Source organism: Schistocerca nitens, unplaced genomic scaffold, assembly GCF_023898315.1.
Source record: "Schistocerca nitens isolate TAMUIC-IGC-003100 unplaced genomic scaffold, iqSchNite1.1 HiC_scaffold_465, whole genome shotgun sequence".
Lineage (NCBI taxonomy): Eukaryota > Metazoa > Arthropoda > Insecta > Orthoptera > Acrididae > Schistocerca > Schistocerca nitens.
This window is the reverse complement of record NW_026045998.1, coordinates 120,753-142,474: the sequence shown is the minus strand read 5'-3', so window position 1 is coordinate 142,474 and position 21,722 is coordinate 120,753. Positions and strand designations below refer to the sequence as shown.

General features: G+C 42.6%; 1 protein-coding gene across 1 annotated transcript in view; it reads right to left on the bottom strand.

The window, feature by feature from the left end:
- Positions 1-21,722, bottom strand: part of LOC126232167 (zinc finger MYND domain-containing protein 11-like) — a 140,112-nt gene that overhangs the window by 3,592 nt on the left and 114,798 nt on the right. The window contains exon 13 of the mRNA XM_049942468.1: positions 10,477-10,605. Within this exon, the coding sequence (XP_049798425.1) occupies positions 10,477-10,605 (129 nt within the window). The remainder of the gene's footprint in view (positions 1-10,476; positions 10,606-21,722) is intronic.

Genomic DNA, 21,722 nt, shown 5'->3' with positions numbered 1-21,722 from the left:
ACTGACATGTGACTACATTTTCACGCAATTTGGGTGCATAGATACTGAGAAATCAGTACCCAGAACAACGACCTCTGGCCGTAATAACGGCCTCGATACGCCTGGGCATCGAGTCAAACAGAGCTCGGATGGCGTGTACAGGTACAGCTGCCCGTGCAACTTCAACACGACACCGCAGTTCATCGAGAGTAGTGACTGGCGTATTGTGACGAGCCAGTTGCTCGGCCACCATTGACCAGAGTTTTCAGTTGCTGAGAGATCTGGAGAATGTGCTGGCCAGGGCAGCAGTCGAACATTTTCTGTATCCAGAAAGGCCCGTACAGGACCTGCAACATGCGGTCGTGCATTATCCTGCTGAAATGTAGGGTTTCGCAGGGATCGAATGAAGGGTAGAGCCATGGGTCGTAACACATCTGAAATGTAACGTCCACTGTTCAAAGTGCCGTCAATGCGAACAAGAGGTGACCGAGACGCGTAACCGATGGCACCCCATACCATCACGCCAGTACGGCGATGATGAATACATGCTTCCAATGTGCGTTCACCACGATGTTGCCAAACATCGATGCGACCATCGTGATGCTGTAAACAGAACCTGGATTCATCCGAAAAAATGACGTTTTGCCACTCTAGCACCCAGGTTCGTCGTGGAGTACACCATCGCAGGCGCTCCTGTCTGTGACGCAGCGTCAAGGGTAACTGCAGCCACGGTCTCCGAGCTGATAGTCCGTGCTGCTGCAAACGTTGTCAAACTGTTCGTGCAGACGGTTGTTGTCTTGCAAACGTCCCCATCTGTTGACTCGGGGATCGGGGATCGGCTACACGATCCGTTACAGCCGTGCGGATAAGATGCCTGTCATCTCGACTGCTCGTGATACGAGGCCATTGGGATCCAGCACGCCGTTCCGTATTACCCTCCTGAACCCACCAATTCCATGTTCTGCCAACAGTCATTGGATCTCGACTGACGCGAGCAGCAATGTCGCGATACGATAAACCGCAATCGCGATAGGCTACAATCCGACCTTTATCAAAGTCGGAAACGTGATGGTACGCATTTCTCCTCCTTACACGAGGCATCACAACAACGTTTCACCAAGCAATGCTGTTTGTGTATGAGAAATCTGTTTGTGTATGAGAAATCTGTTGGAAACTTTCCTCATGTCAGCACGTTGTAGGTGTCGCCACCGGCACCATCCTTGTGTGAATGCTCTGAAAAGCTAATCATTTGCATATCACAGCATCTTCCTCCTGTCGGTTAAATTTCGCATCTGTAGCATGTCATCTTCGTGTTGTAGCAATTTTAATGGCCAGTAGTGTATTTTTCTTTCTCCACAGAACAAGTTTGGTAGGGCACCTTGTGAGTTCTGAAAGATAGATATCATCTTTGCATGATAGTGAAAGGAGTCAACCTACAGGTCAACACATTATAGAATGAGTATTTACAAACAGACTGGACAATAATTTGCCGTTTGGTTCATTCATTCATTACTGAAATTTTAACCATTATAATGTAATTGTGGCTGGAAATTGTTATATTTTGGCCACTATCTAAACTGTTCATTTGAATGTTTTAATAGAGCAGTTTTGGTTTTGTCAGCAAAATGTCACTTTATTCATATTCACATTAAAAAGTAAAAATACATAACATATTTGACAACAAAAACAAAAACAGCTGTTTCATTTGAAATAGTTAAAGGAAAAAGAACACTACTATTTTTACATAAAAGCTTATTATTTCTCTGCCATTTCTATGAAATAATAAGAAAGAGGATGTTGTGGGACGAGTAATAAATTGAAAACTTAACGAACAATTAATAATTTATGATAAAACCAGAAATTAGTTCATATGCTGCCTGTACCTATACAACATACCTTCACCTGCTTGTAGCCCCCAGAAACAACTTAATACAAAAAACAGATTTCTCCAACCTTAGTTTTGACGCTTTAACACTGGCTATTTGCAACGCCCAAGTAGTGGTACAATCCTCTATTACAACTGATTTTTAACAGAGATTTAAAAAATTTGAATCATTAGTAGAATACTGGTCAATTTTTTGTAGTATTCAAACTTTCCATACTTTTCATACTTTCCATGAAAAACAGGAAATGATGGACGGACTAAGTCTTTTTTTACCTATTTTATTTGATTTATGATTCTATGTATCTTGAAATGTATAATGAATGCAAAAGCCTGAGAGGGTCATAGAATTTTTCAGTCTTTGTGCAATGTCTACATTTATTGTTCAAAAGTAATAATAGTAATGAAAAACAAAACGTCAGTTATTTCAGAGACTGTGACAGTTAGGTTATACTGGAGATGAAAATAACTGGTGTAACTGAAAACCAGTTGTTCCACTGAAAACCACCATCCCTATTACAAATGCCCCTCTTAAGGCCTCTGTAAATGATCAACTCATTTGTAAAATTTAACCTCACTTCTGAAGCAGCTGTCACACTGTACATATCCCACCATGAACTATTTTGACACTAGTGAGCATTGTATGAGGTGCAATGCAGGGCATAAACTTTAAACCTTGAAATCTGCTCTAGTTGCCAGGTATCTCAAAGTTACAGATATTAGTTTGGCAAGCAACTAGCTATTATTTAATAAACACATGCCTAAAAAGGTCAAGCTCGTTTGTCAAATTGGTCGGCAATCAAAATATCCCTCAATATTTCAAAATACAGCTGATGTTCAGCAAACATCTCACACAGAACGGCAACTCTCAAACAATTTGACAAACACAAAGTCTGACAAACTGTCGGATCTTCAACAGACGCCTTCAGATTCTCTTCGTACTTTTAGCATTTGAAGGTAAATGCATAGACACCACCTCCCTAACACAGAAAGAAAAGTTTTGGAGCGCTGTTAAGTACGATGCATTTCAAGCCTTTTAACAGAGCCCCAATGGCCGAGTGTGTGGTCCTTTAACGGCAAAATCGCTGGTTTGACTCTCAGCATTAACAATTAACAACAAATTCCTTTTAATTTCACATTAATTTTCAAATGAGAATGTTGATAGACAAATACTGAATCATAACTTTGAATAAGAATAGCACATTTTTACTTTCAATTGGTAACTGCATAAAAATGTGAATAATGAAACAGAAAGCAAAATCTTTTCCTATATTTAACAGTATTATTAATATAAACTTTTTCCTTTAACAATGAGGCATTTTAGTATCTAATTGTAATTTATTTCCATTTAATGTCTTGCCACTGATATTCAGATTCTGTAAGTACAAGTAAAAATAGACAAAATCACAAAAACGTCTATTGCTGTGATGTGGAGCAATTTAGTTTTACAAATATAGTACACTTTCTCAGTGGGAAAACATGAGAATATGTTCTCCACTTACCTGATTGTCTGAAGTTGGTAACCCCCCCCCCCCCCCCCCAACACACACACACACACACACACACACACACACACACACACACACACACACACACACACACACACACACAGTGGACAAAATACTGGAGCATTCTCACTGCTGTGCTCCCTATGTCTAAGGAATTACAGGTAAAATGACTTCATAGTAATGTGATTGTTTGGCTTCCATGATTCAGCTTTTTTAAAATAGTAGAATTTAAATTGTTTTAATCTTATATTTTGAACAGCATAAAAAAGAATTACAGTAAGAGTAGTTTCTTCATTTCGCTTGCTGCATTTCCTACACTTTCCTGTATTTTACACTTTTTTGGGGGTCAGTCCGCTGAAAAGTGTAAAAAGGAGGTTTTACAGTAAATTGTTGAAGCTAAACTGACCCTAGTACGGTACTTCGGTGCTCGGAAGAGGATGCAGTAACAGATCCTAGACAGACCCACGAGATTGTGATAGAGGTCACGAAGGGAGAGGTTTCGGTCGATTTCTTACCGTACAGCTGGTCCCGTCGGTGTTCGGCAGAGACGAGTACCCCGAGAGAAAATAGACATCTGTACGAAGGCTCAAAGTGAGGAACAACCGAACTGTGACTACGTCTGAGGCAGCACGTGCCGAGAGCAAAGCATAATTTTGTCGGCCGCATCGCGAGCCGGTCGTCAGTCCAGACGGAAGCAAACAGAATGGGGCAGGGGTGGCTGTACTCCGGACTTTTACGGTCTCTAATTAGCCTACGAGGCCAAAAAAAGAGCAGACACCAAACGTGGCGTCGAGCCGGCACCGGGGACTACCTGCCGTGGAGCAGGAGCTAATCGTGTCTTCTGCCGAGATAGGTTTCACATTCTGCCTCAGTTCAAATCATCTGAAAACTGTAGTCACCATATTACTGCACCTCCACGGGGAAGAAAACAGAAGCTGTTCCAACTTTTGTGTATTTTTAACCGTTACCACCATTTTGAGCAAGCTGTCAACTTTTGTAACAGTGACTGCACACCAAAATCAAATTCTGGATTCAGTACCTCAGTACTTCCGGCATCTGTTTATTAGTCTCCTTAACATTATAATTTATATTACAAAGTTAACGTGCAACCGACATTTAAGAAATCTCGAAACAATAATAATGGCTGTAATATGAATTCGGCTGTATGTTTGTCATTACAGAAGAACCCAGGATTTCTTAAGTATATGGAAAGATTATTAATTATTGAGTGGTGTCCTGTTTGTGTCAGAGCATATGTTTCCAAACTAGAGATAATAAATGAGATGAGGTCTCTAAATTCATTTTAAACCCACCAGTGGATCCTCCGACATCACCTTTAAACACACAGTCTCCGTACACACTAGCAGTCGGCTTGCCAGTCTCCGTAGCTGTCTGTTTAACAGAAGACCCGTCACTCGAGTCTGCTGTCCAGGGCAAGTGGACTATGCCAGCATACAAAGGACAGCAAGTACGCATATTGACTTCTCTCTCTCTCTCTCTCTCTCTCTCTCTCTCTCTCTCTCTCTGTGTGTGTGTGTGTGTGTGTGTGTGTGTGTGTGTGAGAGAGAGAGGGAGAGAGGGAGAGAGGGAGAGAGGGAGAGAGGGAGAGAGGGAGAGAGGGAGAGAGGGAGGGGGGGGCCACTTGCTCATCTACCGGTATAATTTGATACTGGGCGATCAAAAAGTCAGTATAAAGAACGAGATTTTCACTCTGCAGCGGAGTGTGCGCTGATATGAAACTTCCTGGCAGATTAAAACTGTGTGCCCGACCGAGACTCGAATTCGGGACCTTCGCCTTTGAAGTTTCAGGTCAGTATAAATTTGAAAACTTAATAAATAACGGAATAATGTAGATAGAGAGGTAAAAATTGACACACATGCTTGGAATGACATGGGTTTTTAAAAAAAAGTTCACAAAATGTCCGACAGATGGCACTGGACAGCAAAATGTCAGTGACTGCGCACGACAATCGTGTATAAAAGGAGCTGTAATGAGAGAGAGAATCAGATGCGCCAGCAGTCGCAGCATGTTTATGTTACCTGAAAAGGCACTTTTAGTGAAGCTGTATTATCAGAATGGGGAATGTGCTAGTTCAGCGTTCCAATCCTATCGCCACAGGAAGGGGATTCGAACGTTTGAAGATCCGTTGACAAATGCAGCTGTGGCGAGAATGATTTCGAAGTTCGAAGCCACGGGTTGTTTAGACGATAGACCCTGTAGTGGCTGACCGAGCACAAGGCGTTATGCTGCTGAGACAGTTCACAAAGAAATGGAGACTGTAGCGGGTTCGTCTATGGACGGGGAAGTCAGCGCTCGTGCAGTCGCACGTTGCACCGGCATTCCGTACACTACTGTTCGGTTGGCACTTAGGCGTACCCTCCGATGCTATCCGTGCAAAATCCATCGGCATCACGAACTGTTACCTGGTGATTTAGTGATGCGGAGGGCATTTGCGGTGTGGGCGTTTCAAAAGATGGCGGAAGATTACGACTGGTCGAGTAACGTGTTGTGAAGCGACGAAGCTCACTTCACGCTCCGAGGGTCTGTCAACGCCCACAACTGCAGAATTTGGGCTACCTGAAAATCCTAGAACTGTCGTGGAAACTCCACTGCACGACGAGGAAGTCACGGTATGGGTTGGATTTACCACATCTACCGTTATCGGGCCTTTTTTCTTCGAGAAAACGCGTGATTGTGGTTTTGTAACTGCTACCGTGACGGGTGAGAGGTACGCCGATATGTTACACAATCGCATCATCCCCAGCCTGACTGATAAACACCTGCTGGAACGTACGATGTTTATGCAGGATGGTGCTCCACTCCATATTGCTAGACGCGTGAAAGATCTCTTGCGTGCGTCGTTTGGTGACGATCGTGTACTCAACCGCCACTTTCGTCACGCTTGGTCTCCCAGGTCCCTAGACCTCAGCCCGTGCGATTATTGGCTTTGGGGTTACCTGAAGTCGCAAGTGTATCGTGATCGACTGACATCTGTTGGGGTGCCGAAAGACAACATCCAACGCCAAAGCCATAACTCCGGACATGCTTTACAGTGCTGTTCACAACATTATTCCTCGACTACAGCTATTGTTGAGGAATGATGGTGGATATATTGAGCATTTCCTGTAAAAAGCATCATCTTTGCTTTGTCTTACTTTGTTATGCTAGTTATTGCTACTGTGATCAGATGAAGTGCCATCTGTTGGACATTTTTTGAACTATTGTATTTAAAAAAAATTTTTTTTTTTGGTTTCTAATAAAATTGCATGTCATTCCAAGCATGTGTGTCAATTTGTACCTTTCTATCTACATTATTCTGTGATTTATTCAGTTTTCAAATTTATACTGACTTTTTGATCACTCGGTATATACCATATGTATGTATACACATGCGTGCTCGCAGATGCATTCACTCATCTATATAGGAGGGTTAGAACTTAAATAGTGGCAACTATTTATTCACAAACAATACAAAACAGTTACACGTTTGCACCTGTTACTGTGCTTCCAAGTAGTCACCAGCATTGTGTAGAATCCGTTGCAAGCGATGTGGAAGGTGTAGTATAACATTAGCAGAGCCTGTTCTGTTGACGGTGGAAGTGAAACGGTCTACTACCTGTAGAATCTCTGGAACAGTTCCGAAGAGTTCTGAAGCGAATGCTCAGTCAGTCCCAACAACCGAACAGAGCAACCACAGCTCGCACCGTACGCGCCCGCGCATTGTTGCGCAAAATGACGGGTGGGTTGCGCATAAAGTGTCACCGCTTCTTTCGCGAAGCTGGTCGCAGGTGATGCTCCAAAAACGAACAGTAATACTGTACACTTATGGTCTGCTGTGGAGGAACGTAGTGCATTAGGATAACACCGTCACAGTCGTACACGAGAACCACCGTAACTTTCACCATACTGGGGCTCTGACGCACTTTCGACTTTCGCAGCAACCCATAATTATGCCATTCGTTGGACTGGCGTTTCAGTTTTGGCTCGTACAATGTGGCCCGTGTCTCATCCAGTGTTACAATACGGCGTAAGAAAGCCTCTCCTTCACGCTCGTAGCGCTCCAAGTGCGTCTGAGCAGCATCGTAATGCATCCATTTCTGCATTTCCGTCAATTCGTGCGGAACCCGTCGTGACGCAATTTTTCGCACGCCCTGGCGTTCCTTCAGGATGCGAAGCACAGTCATACGTGCTAATCTGGTTTTGTGGGCGAACTCACGAATCTTACAGTGTCAATCAATGTCCGCTAATGCGGCAACAGCGTGCACTACTACTTCAGAGACGCTAGGACGACTCGCCCGATGCACGTCTGACACAGTTTGCCAAGCTTCGTCGAAGGCTTTTACCCAAAGTGAGACTATTCTGTACGGCAATGCCGATTCCCCGCCCACCTCTCGATGACCTCGATGACAACTGTCGTGCCGTACGACCTCTGGCACATTCATTCTCGATCCGACTCCGTCGTTCCTATTTCGAAAACATAGCGACACCGTTACGTAAGACCGCTCACTCGCAAGTGACTGTGTTTCCTTCGATCACACGTGTGCCGGTGATGTGGGACGGAGGTAAGGTACGTACGTCGACAACGTGTGCTACCGGCGACAGTAGTAGATTCGATTGCACAGTGTCTCCACAGCAGTGTTGCCACTATTTAAGTTCCAGCCTACGTAGTTGTGCGTTTACCGGGTATCCGTAATTAAATTTCCAGTTCCGAAACACTACAAGGGGAACCATTGCTCAGAATCTCAGAATGATGTCAAATTTGAACAGCGTATTATTGACGCAGTAAAATTCTTTTACAAGATCGTCAACTGTGTGCCAGTAGCCCTGCAGAAGTTCTGGACACTCAAGAGTATGAAGAAAGATATTGGCCCAGTGTCTGCTACGGGTCAGATTACGAAGTTTGAAAAGACGGGGTCTTTTGAAGTGCAATGTGGCTGAGGGAGGGAAGGAGTTGATCCGACATCTGTCTACGATGTGGCCACAGCACTGCAGGAGAGGTCTAGTGGTAACGTGCACACAAGCAGCGTACAGGGAATCGCTCAAATGTCAGACGTGCCTGCGAGCACAGAGCCTAACTAAACGTACTGCGTCGCTACGCACAGAAAATCGTCCGTGTTCGGGAGTTGCTTCCTGCCGACCTGCCGGCGAGACGAACGTTCACTCCGGAGTTTCTCGTTCGCACGGAACACTCTGTGGTCACGTGAAGTCCATTTCCGTCTCCGAGGACCTGCCGATAGAGATAATTGCAGAATACGGGCAACAGGAAATCCACACGCACATAGACCAGTACCACTTCGTTCTGTAAAGGTGGCTGTGAGGTGCGGGTTCACGGCACCGTTTATCGCATGGCCGTATCGCTTCGTGGAGACGAGTCCTGCGGGTTCTAATCCCTGTACCAAATTACAAAACGTCACTGAACTGAAGGGACACATTACGCAACACATTCCGAACGTGACCCCTGAGACACTCCACTGTGTTGTTGAACACATTGTTTCTCAATTTCAACTTGTGGCAGAAAACAGTGGACTTCGTACTGAAAAAGCCTCACGCCAATTACAAAAGAAATGCCACATTGCTTATTGTGCAGTTCTTGGCCATACGACAATTAAAATCCGATGTCATTTAGCTTTTCGTGCAAGTTTTGTTCCAGGACAATTAAAAACTGATGTCTGTTACTTTTTGTGTGTTTTTTGGCCTCAGGACAGTTAATTATTAAAAACCGATTTTTCGCCTCTGATGTGGTACAATCTTGCTGTAGTGGGCTGCTTACCTTACAGGCCCACAACTGTCGACTGCTGAAACCCATACGGCCGAGCAGCCGAACAGTACAGACTGTGTAATGTGCAACTCAAACCTCAGCTGTCATTTGCAGCCAATCCCATTTACGTTAACACATTTACAGTGCCATTGATTGGCAAAATTTCTCTTTCCCCCCCACGCCACATCGTTTCCCCCTGTGGCAATAATATGCCATTCAAATTTGCCGTCTTTCTGAGCAGTGGTTCTCTTTCCACAGGGTTTGGAAACTGGAACTTCCATTATGGACACTCTGTATGTTTATGCATTTAAAAAATATAAAAAAATTATATAATTTATGAGTCCATTCGCCAACTCTTTTTTGAACAATCCGACCCAATTTCCCTGATGGTGCTTGGAGGAGGGCGGGGAGGGGGGGGGGGACATTTCACGTGGGAAAAATATATCTAAAAACAAAGATGCAGTAACTTACCAAACGAAAGCATTGGTATGTTGATAAGAGACATTAACAAACACAAACACACACACACAAATTTCAATCTTTTGCAACGCAAGGTTGCTTCATCAGGAAAGAGGAAAGGAGAGGGAAAGATGAAAGGATGTGGGTTTTAAGGGGGAGGGTAAGGAGTCATTCCAATTCCGGGAGCGGAAAGACTTACCTTAGGGGGGAAAAGGGACAGGTATACACTCGCGCGACTTACCTTAGGGGGGAAAAAGGGACAGGTAAGAGCGCGCGCGCACGCACCTCCATCTGCACATATACAGACACCCTCTCCCCTAAAACCCACATCCTTTCGTCTTTCCCTCTTTCCTGATGAAGCAACCTTGGGTTGCGAAAGCTGAAAATTTGTGTGTGTGTGTGTGTGTGTGTGTGTGTGTGTGTGTGTGTGTGTGTGTGTGTGTGTGTTTGTGTTAATGTCTATCAACATACCAACGCTTTCGTTTGGTATATATAATCTAAAGTGCGGACTATAGCATCAAACTGTTTCCAGACATCAGGCATTCCTGTGATGGAGCAAACCTGCAACTGAATAAACCGGATCCCTTAATTTTCATCTCGTATCCTCCACAATCTCTCGATACACAGCCCCATCAGAGGCCACCTAGTCCCGACAGTCTATCTTTTCACCTCATCACTTTACGATGGGGAGGTCATGCACTCGCCTCTCTCGCCTCTTCACGGCCCTGGGCTACGACACACTCGAGTAAGACGGAAAGAATTGGCGAGTACGAAGCGACCGCAACGGTGCCGCCCTCACACTCGTCACACTGGCAGAAGGACGGAAGCCGGCACAGTGCCGACGTACGCGACCCTCGACACCCGGGGAGGGAGTGCCGCCGGGACTCACCCACTGCTTGCGCTTCACCTCGGACACCTGCTGCTTGTGGCGCGCCTCCAGCGCGCGCAGCTCCTCGGCGTGCTTCTCCTCCAGCTGCCGCACGGCGCGCTGCCGCTCCAGCTCCAGCTCCGCCCTCACCTGCGAGGTCAAACTCTCGATATTTACTGACAGACACAAAAAAACATTTACTCGTAATATACGAGGTGTGATCAGAAAGTAATGGGAATTTTTTAATTTTTCAGGCATTATATATTCAATTTTCAATTATTTATTATTTTTTATCTTCTCGAAACACACGTTCGGTACACATTTGCTTTTTCAGCTGTTTCGAATATTTAGTTTTCTGTCTACAGTCGAAAAGGTCGTAAGTGTTTTTGAGAGCTCAGTGAATTTTTTCTTTCGAAAAAGACGGATCGAAGAATTTCCGTCGAATTTTGCTCGAAAAGTGGAATAAACATTCCACAGAGGGTCAAGAAGACATCGAAGATAACGACCGCACTAGACTTCCTACCCCTCCAGTTACCGACAACAGCGTGGAAGAAGTACAGAAAATGGTTGTGGAAAATTGCCAAATCACCGTCAGAGAGGATGCTGACGACGTCAGCACGTCCTTCAGCCCATTCTGAGTAATTATTTCAGATGTTTTGCACACAAAACATGCAATGTTTGTTCCGAAATCTGTCGAATTTCAACCAAAAATGACATCATACCGATATCACGTAGGAACTGCTGAATGAAGTCGACGACAATCCAGAACTTTTAAAAAAGGTTATAACAAGTGACGAATACTGATGTATACGTACGATGTCGAAACCGAAGCCCAATCGTCCCAATGGAAACTGCCTAGAGAGAGAGAGAGAGAGAGAGAGACAGAGAGAGAGAGAGAGAGAGAGAGAGAGAGAGAGAGACAGAGAGAGAGAGAGAGAGAGAGAATAATAATAATAATAATAATAATAATAATAATAATAATAATAATCATTATCATCATCAAGTTGAATCATACGTCAAGATTATTCTCACCGTTTCCTTTGATTACAATGGGATAGCTCATTGTGAATTCCTGCCTTATGTTCACATGGTCAGAGGAATACTACCTAGAAATTATGCATCATTTGCGTGCAGCAACCTGAAGAAAACGACCAGATTTGTGGCACAAACACTCGTGGGAATTGCATCACGATAATGCTCTTGCTCACACCTCAACACTTGGTCACGATTTTTTGGCACAAAACAAAACAGTTATGCTGCTTCGGCCACTGTATTCGCCAGACACTGCCCCCTGTGATTACTTTCTATTCCCGAGGCTGAAGAGAAACGTGACGGGAAACTGTTTTGCCATCAATGATGAAATAAAAACAGAATACTGAATGAGCTGAATACCACAACAAAAAGTGAATTCTAGAACTGCTTCCAAGTTTGGAAAAAGGGCTGCTGCAAGTGTGTGATATCTGAGGGGAATTGCTTTGAAGGAGAAAAAGTAGTACAAGATGATGATGATGAATAAATAAGGATTCTTTAAAAAAAACGAAAATTCCCATTACTTTTTGTTTACACATCATACAACATGAGCCAGTAAAACTCCATGTACTTTTTTATACCTATATTTATGACCTGAATATTACTTACATGATGTTCTCACATGTATCAATATAAAATGCAAATATAAACTGGATTTACATTCACATGATATTTATTAAAAATTACTACACATATTTTGCGGGTTTTTTTTCATCATTAATTATTACACACAAAATAAGTAATAATGAAATTATAACTAACATAAATGAAATAATGTTGCGGTGGGGTGGGAGGGGGGGGGGGGGGTTAAATCCGGATTTCCCAACTAAACATACACTTTTCCTGAGTGACAATAATACACTTTTTTCCATGTTAAGTGAAAATACAACTCCCCTTACAGCTGTAAAATTTCCCAATCCTTTGAATGGTTAAGGTTTTATACACCAGTGTAGAATTTCCTGGCACTACTGGAAACGAAATACACCAAAAAACAGTGCATTTTGGAAAGATCTATGATGTGCAGCAACATGTACACTGCATAAAAAGTATTACGAAAAAATAAGAATTCCACCAAATATAGCATAGTAGCTTTTGAAGCACTGAAATCGAGATTGCACAGCACGGTGCGCTTTTGACAGCCAATTGTTGCTCACATCACGTGATCTTGCCAGCCGATAACAGCAGATATTCAGAGCATAGGACACGTGATGTCGTCAGCCAGTAGTGACATCGTAGTTTAGTAGCACGAACACACAAATAGGAAAAGTTAATACTTTAAATTAATATATATACACAGTAGAGGTGCAAGAAGAGGTAAGCTTTCACATGTAACATTTCTCTTTTTTGGTGTGTGTTAACCTTTAAGATAGAACAAACACGAATGTGCCATTAAAATTTCAAATAATGCCATAAGTGGCCGGTGTTCCGAGTCCCAAATTTTTCTATGTAGTTGGCCCTCCAAGTGTTACTTGTAAGTTTTGAGTGAGAGTCAAACAATCCATGATTTAAGAAATTCACTGCAAGTTCTCACAAATAACATAATTTGTCTTGCATAAAAGTAAATTTACTTTGAAAGTAAAGCTTCTCAAACCCCCATTTGTAATATTTTCCCGTGACCTGCTAGAGACGTAAACAGTTGTGACGTCACACTTGATAAAAGCAGTTTGTTGTTACAAAGTACTGCACAGTCTTCATCCGAAAGCCTTTCGCACATTTTGTCATCAGCAGATGCTTGTGTGTGCGTTGCGTTTTGTTGTTGTTGTAAATGGTGCATTTTCTTTGCAACTCAAGTTTTATTTGGGTGTTACTCTCTCGTTTATGTTTTATTGCCACAGCATTATTCTGCAGTAGCGGGATGAAGTAAAATTCTTTGTTAAGAGTATCAGTTCTTACCGATCAAAATTACAAAAATATAAAGCAAAACTGAAACAATGAAAAATTCCCGGAATGTTTCCCAGATGAAAAAATTTCCACATTTTTCATGGATATTCAGGGGGATATAAACCCTGCAAAAAAGAGACTATGAAAAAAAACAACAACAACAAGTAAGGAATAAAACTAGACAAGGACTATTATGTAAAAACTGGCCAAGTGCAAGTTGGAAAGTTCAGTACAAACTATTATAAATACAGATAGGTTATTTATACCATAGCTATGACTTTTGCCTTTTATCGATATTGATACTGGCAAGATATCAGTCTTGGGAAATCTAAGAATTTATCAAAATCTCTACAGTAATTTCTCACATTAGCCCGGACATACAAAAAGAAGTGAGCATGGGACTTCAGTTTATATACACAGAAAGAGAGGAGGTTTAATAAAATATGTTTTATTTACTTTCTAAATCACAACTACTACTTACATTTTATGTTTCACTGCAGTAAAATTTTTCTTTTATGCTTTAGATGGGTGGACGATGCCATTGTAAGTTCTAGTCGCAAAAGAAATTTTTGTGCACTGTTATGACAAGTTAACCAATTTCCAATTTTTTTTCTTTGTTTATACTATGAAGACTTGCTGCTTGTCAAATTTCATGATTGTAGTCCAATGGGAGATGAATGAGATCGTATGTAACGAATTATGTCACCCAAATGACCGTCTCTTTTGACTGCATTGACTTAGAGGCTTACATCTGCTGCAGTGCGAAGTGACCTGATATGTCTACCCATTTCTGGGAAAAATTTTTTTGACAATTGGTTGGACAGACATAGGCACAGACCGATGGACGGAGATTGAAGTTATCGTATAAGGGTGCTGTTTTCACCGATTGTGGTACAGAATCCTAACACCATTTTTGTGTGCTGATAACCATACCATAATAGCCACTTCAGAAGAACAACTACAAAATAACATTTTTAAACTAAACCAAACTGGTCAAAATTATAATTGCAAAATGTCTTTAGAATGACAAAAATAATGGCATTCCAAGGAAAAAACGAGAGTGATCGACAAGAGTGACAGAAAACAAAATAATCGATCAAGGTAAGTTATGCTAACTACCTAGGCTATGACATTTCTTTCAATTATGATAAAGAGATAAAGAATAAAGCTGCAAAAATTACAGGATCCCTGTAGAAAAATGAAAAAACATCAAACATAAAGACAACTAAAGAAACACAATTGAAATTCTATAAACACTAGATGTCCCATCGCTACTTTATCAACCTGAGGCTTGCATTGTGAACAAGGAAGACATAAAACATGGAAAAAATGTGGAATATGAAAGAAGCAGTTTTGTTTATGTCTTTGACGGAAGTACTTTGATGTAAAAAGTTTTGGCACGAATAGTAGTGTGGCTAGCTTGTCCCTGCCATATGATTGTGATTAGCAGCAAAAATAATTAATAAAATGTGGAAAACTGAAACAAATAGCCTGTGACATTTCCATTTATGTGTGTGCACAGATGTACACCAAACCCTGAAATAGTTTTTTCAAGTTGGATTAAAGCACTAGGGAAACTGTGCAAACAACAACAAGTGCTAATTAACAACCTAATAAGTAAAAGATAATTTTTCAAAAATGTTAAATTAACTTAAAAGTCAAGGAAAATTTAATGTTTTTCTCATACTTTCTGCCTTCAGGTATTGAGAAATACACGTGTGAGGTTTGATGGCCAATCACAATTTCTGTAAATTGTAATTTTACATTACATAAAGTAAGTGGGAGGTTAGAAAGGGCACACTCATCACTGAAAACACAAGAGAGAGCATTCAGTCAGCTAAACAGACAAGCTGGAGAGAAGTCTGCTCATTTTATGTGCATGGGAAGACAAGAGGAGCACAAAAGCTTTTGAATTGCAATGCTACATAAGAATACTGAAGATTACCAAGCCCCACCTGAAATCTGAGACTCTAAATTCAAGGGGGGAGAAAAGTTTTAGGCTGCACCTCCAAATCTAAACAAAGTTGGTCCATTGTAATATGAGACACAATTTAGGTCGAATGAATGACGATACAGCTACAGTAGTTTGGTTCGAGTTGTAAGGTTAGCAGTTAAGCTTTACCAGGTAGCCATTGCTATGCCTCAGACGCTCCGTCCGTATTTATACGGGTACCCTTCCTTTTTCACATGCTTCGTCTGGTTTGAATTGATTGCATATTTTTCTTTGATCTGATAAGTGCTGTTCTCTTTGTTATAGGTGTTTATGTCACTAAGCTGAAAATGCATTACTGTACTGTGTCGTGCATTGTTTGTCACATTGATAGTGCGTGTTTACGGCCTGTCGCTGCTCGCGGCATGGCTTGCTTTTGTGCGCGCTACCGCCGCTTACAATTTAAAAAAAAAAAAAAAAGAGAGGAATCATCTCATTGGCGAAACAATGGCAAGAGACTGCTATTTGTTGTTACTTACACTGCTGCTTTCTTTGATAATTGTCAACAAGAACCAAATAATAGACTGCGAATGATAGAAGATGTTCTGAATGAGACTTTACCGAAAATTTTTCTCAGTTTGAAAATCTCTGCAGACGCCTCTTTAGTACATTACACATTCTGGACAGTAATTAGAGTCATCTTAGATTTAAAAATCTAGTCAATGGCCGTGCTTCATTTCTGGCTGTCTCACTATTAGGCATAAAAATAATACGAATATAAACATGACACGATATGTATATTCTTCCGCGTTTGCTGTTGTCTCACTCTAGCTTCGTAGTTTATTACACGGACAGGATTTAAATGAGATAGCAGCAAACATGAAAGGATACATGGAAAAATGTTTATATTCGTACTATTCTTATGGTGAAGAGAATAGGCCTACTGAATGTGATTCACAATTCATAAACATTCCTACTAGCAACCATCTCTTCTCACAGGTAGGAAAAAATTCAGAACGTCGAGTTCGCCATACTGACAAACATCCCGAATAGTCTTGCCAGTCGGATTTTCGTAGTACATTCAAATGCTGCTACATTCGAAGATGAACAATACGGAATTTGTATTTACTTCGTTGGATAATGTATGAAAATGCAGTGGTCGAAACTCGGGGCGGAGAAAAAAGCTAGTCTTCCACCTTTTTTTTTTTTTTTTTTTTTTACTGACGCAGAGGTTTTGGCGCCAGTATTTATTTTTGTGCCTGCAAAGCATGCCTGTTTAGCGCTACATATATTCGACGGCAGAAGTTAGTTGTGGTGGCACCTACTAACATTTTCCAGAACTTCCGTTTACTTTGCACTTGATTCTAAGCCACAGATGATTTTTTGGGTTACAAAAACCGGAAAAAAGTGCGGCTTAGATTCGAGTAAATACAGTATATAGCCAGATCGTATAGCTGCTAAGGTACTAAATTAATTATTAAACGTAATTTCTGGTATAACTACACTAAAAGAAGGGATCAGTTGATGCAACACATATTGAAACATCAAAGAACCATCAGTTTTGTACGGGAGAGGGGTTAAGGGGGAGCGGGGGTGGAGAAGGGTGGGGTGTGGGGAGAAGGGTGGGGTGTGGGGAGAAGGGGAGGGTGTGGGGAGAAGGGGAGGGTGTGGGGAGAAGGGGAGGGTGTGGGGAGAAGGGGAGGGTGTGGGGAGAAGGGGAGGGTGTGGGGAGAAGGGGAGGGGGTGGGGAGAAGGGGAGGGGGTGGGGAGAAGGGGAGGGGGTGGGGAAAAGGGGAGGGGTGGGGAGAAGGGGAGGGGGTGGGGAGAAGTGGAGGGGGTGGGGAGAAGTGGAGGGGGTGGGGAGAAGTGGAGGGGGTGGGGAGAAGTGGAGGGGGTGGGGAGAAGTGGAGGGGGTGGGGAGAAGGGTGGGGTGGGGAGAAGGGTGGAGTGGGGAGAAGGGTGGAGTGGGGAGAAGGGTGGAGTGGGGAGAAGGGTGGAGTGGGGAGAAGGGTGGAGTGGGGAGAAGGGTGGGGTGGGGAGAAGGGTGGAGTGGGGAGAAGGGTGGGGTGGGGAGAAGGGTGGGGTGGGGAGAAGGGTGGGGTGGGGAGGGGGGTAAAAATAGTTAAGGAAGATAAAGGCTTGACTGTAGCAAGCAGGTTCAAATGAATGTAGGTCCCAGCAGTTACACATCAACAAAAGTTTTGAGTCACCCTTTTATTTCAAAATCCATGGCATGGAAAACAAAAATTTGCTTTGAGGCATGTGTGTGTACTCATTTGTGATGTGTCAAACGAGAGAGAGAGAGAGAGAGAGAGAGAGAGAGAGAGAGAGAGACAAAGTTATCCATTTCCGACAGCGGAGTTTTTCACAGCACTCCTGAGCAATGTCAGTACGAGGTGCTCCACTGTAGACTCTAATCTGTCACGAGATACCACCGATGAACCGACGAGATCATCGAGTCCACTCCGGTCCACACACACTCACTCTCCAATGACAATTCCACGTCAAGTCGTGCAGACTGCACGGTAGTTGTCGGTGCCCAAAAAACAGTTGACCCTACACGAGCTCGGTCGCGTTCGTGTCCGGGGAACGAGCACGTCATTCCATTCCGGTTATCCTGATGTGCCGAAGGGATGTGTTCACGAGAACAGCACGACGGGCACTCGAGTTACCACAAATCTAGATGATACTGTCACCAAAATGTTGGTGATACGGTCCCACTATTGATTGCAGAATCTCGTCCCTACACTTTAGAGAAGTGAGATTGCTATCAGTAACCCCAAGAGGTGCACAGTGGCCCAATGTAATGCCACCCCAGAACATCAGTCCACCACCACTATCACCGCCTTCTTACCCATGTGGGACACAGTGCTGGAGACATCGATATTGCCGTGTTGTCTCCAAACACACTGCTATTATCGGTGTACAGATAGATCCGAATTTAGCAACTGACTCCAATCCTGAGGCATCCATTCTGCTTGATTTCTTGCCCTTCCATATTGGAGTCCACAATGTTGTGGTGTACTAGACGGTGCTTCCCACAGTCACAATGTGCAATTGTCTCCTAACAGATCAGGTGACACGTGGTGTCCTGCAGTCTCTTCCGACTACAAGTACAGTTCTGGAGGATTCGGCCCACAGTTCCTTCGATTCAAAAATTGTAGATATCGGTCGTCCGTGCGCCTGTCGAATGTGGACGGCCTGCGTCGAAGTCCTCGACACTACCTTTCGATCTGATATAATTTTGTGTCTGCACCGTGTCACTTTTAATCTGGTGTGCATGTTGAGCAACTTCCCTGGTTCACAAGCCTTCTGTGCATAATGTGACAGTGTGGACCCGATCGCTGGTTACGACTGTACTTCGTGGCCAGACTGATGTTCACTCTATATCTCCACAGATGTCTTTAATGGTCACCTTCCGGTGCCTTACTTTCAAACGAAATACTGCAAACCACTCTAACGAGACATTCTACCCCCACACGTGTATTTACATACGTCAGGGGTGACCTACAATTCAGTACAGGAACAGTGACAATAGCAACACACTGGAAGGCATCCGGATGGTACGGCATTTTTGTTGATGTGTGTATAGAGAGATGAAGAGGCTCGCACGGGACAGACAAGCTGCACCACATGAGTCTTCTGACTGAAGACGACAACAACAGGCCTACCAAAACCGGGCTTACCGAACTACCTACACGGCAGCCTCAATTTTCAGTGTTCAAGAACCGTGGAGAGAACTTGAAACAGTATTGATGTCAAAACAAGTAATCTCCATTATCACAGAGTTCTTGGCTCGTGATAGGCCTCTGGCTCTTCATTAACAGGAATTGTACGTTCCTGCCTTAGTCCCTTCTTCCGAACCAGGGTCAAACCCAACTACACGTGACTTTTCGTCGTCATCAATCTGCCTTTCTCTTGGTCGTTACGGTCACTGTCAGGACGACAGCTGCAAAAATAACTGTGTCTCCCATTGTAAAAATGCTGAATAAACATAAATTTAGATAAAAACATACTCGTTCCAAGAAGTATCACGATATAAAACGAAAGCCGAGCCCACAGATTAGTACAGTAATAACGCAATTCCGCAATAGGTACACGATAGAATAACAATTACTTAACAAATAGGAACACTGACCTCGCAGATATGTTTCACACAAATGAAAGCAACTTTAATTTTCCATTCCAAGTTTTTGTGCCACTAATATTCTGCACGTATTGTGTAACTGGGAGACGTCAATATAAGTCAGCAATTCTGTGATGCTGCTACACAAGTGTGCTCTCTCGGGTGCATCATCTAACACGGGCTGTGAGAAATTTACGGAAACAATAGGAAGACTAAATCCAGATGGGGATCTGAACCAGCGTTGTCCCACATGCGAGTCCAATTGTTTTCAAATGTGCCACACCACTCGATTTTACGAGTCGATCCAGTCGTGCGGCATAGCGTACGGTGCCCCTAACTTCTGGATTGTACTTGCATTTCTCTGACCTGTATTCGATTCCTTTTCGTTCTAGAGACTAGAATTCTTAAAGTTCTCAATTCTGCCCATAATTAGTACGCACTACGGTCGAGAAAAACAGACATACGTATTGGTGTACTTACATTTGTCGTAGAATTGTGCCAGCACGTTTTATGCTCACACATTATGACCTTTCTGGAGCACAACAGCTTGAAAATCAATGTGAACACCAAAACAGATCTTGCGAAACTAAGCTCGCTCTGTTCACCTAAGAAATTCTGTATCGTAGACAGAGGTGCAGGCTTCCATTCTCACTAATGGAACAAAGCCGACAGATGTAATGGTAATTTGGAGGGTATACAAAAGGGGTCTTACAAGGCCGTCACTGTTTACTAGTTGTGCATAACACCAGAAGTTTCTCAAAGCTGCTCACAGTAGAATACTGTTGGCGGGAGGAAGGTAGCATTGCCAGAAGGTCTGCAAATGATCGACGAATGGTGCAGGAACTGACAGTTCGCACTCAATGTAAAGAAATTTGATGTGCTGTGCATAAATAAACACAGAAATCTACAATATGGGCAACCACCTGAAACAGTAACAAGCATCTGATAAGAGTTCTGCACTGTCGTTTAGTAAAAGCAATACGAAATTACCGAGTATCGGACCCAATTTGTTAACGGGATTCGAGACTTTCTTGCAGATGAAACTCCCCGTATCACTCTCTATGGAACAAAATTGACAAATGCAAATGTAATTTCATAAGTACCTCAAAGAAGTGTGACAGGACCATTACTGTTTACAATACGAATAAACAAACCAGTGAACAACATTCTGAAGCTCCACGAGGCCGTGTCCAGATGACGTGGTTGCCTGTAAGAGAGTAACAGAGACAGAACACTGCAGAAAATTGCAGAAAGACCTGCAGGGCATTGATGAATGGTGCAGGCTCTGGCAGTTGTAAATAAACTAACATATTGCACATACAGAGGAGAAGAAATATGCTACTCCACAACTACACTGTTGGTCTCAAATTGCTGGAAATAACAGCTACTGCAGAACACCCAGGAGTAACCATTGTGAATTAACGAGCATTGTGCTCTCGTGTAAGTATATATCCGAAAGAGTCAGCCTACAAGAATTGTGAAACAAATCCTATCGTCCAGGACTGGGTGTCAAAAAGGGCGCAGATTCACCACGAGATGGGGAAACTCACAGGCGTCTACTGTCCACTGAGGCCTACGCGCTGTAATGTGCGAGTGAGACAGACGAGGAGCTACGTCATAGGGAAGGCCAGTAGAAACTGTTACTGGCCGAGGAGACGTAGCAGTGTTAAATACGGTGGAGCTACGAACGCGGCTATAAAGGGAAACATTAATGGAAACTATTTAATTGTGTAGTAATGCAGGGAATTAAAACACAGTAATTTTAATCTGCCATCCTACATAAAAATTTTTTGGTGATCCCAATAAAACTTGAATATTGATCATATCTATAGTAGTTTAGGATTTATTGTTTAAGTGAAATTAACAAGTTTTGTAGCAAAGACAGGAATGCTAAAATCTGTACACTTTGGTTGATCTTAACGATTGACATTTCATATAAAAACGCATCATTAAAATGGCAAACATTGTATATATCAACTCTGTAACTTTATTTGTTTAAAAGATATAGTAAATTTAAATTATCAGTAATTTCAGTTAAGCATCTGGTCATCATTTTCTCCACACAAAACACATTGAACGATGACAGCACGACACCTTATCGAATCATTAGGTAACAGAATATTTGTTGTAAAGTTTAGTGCATAATGGTTACATTTGTTCTTTATTTATTTATTTATCAGGCAACACATTGGTGCAAGGCTTCTGGCCGTGACATTCGAAGTTAAGCAGGAAATTGTATTGGTTTTACGTAAAAGAATTTTACGATTATTATGTAACGGTTATTATTGTTACTTTAATTAG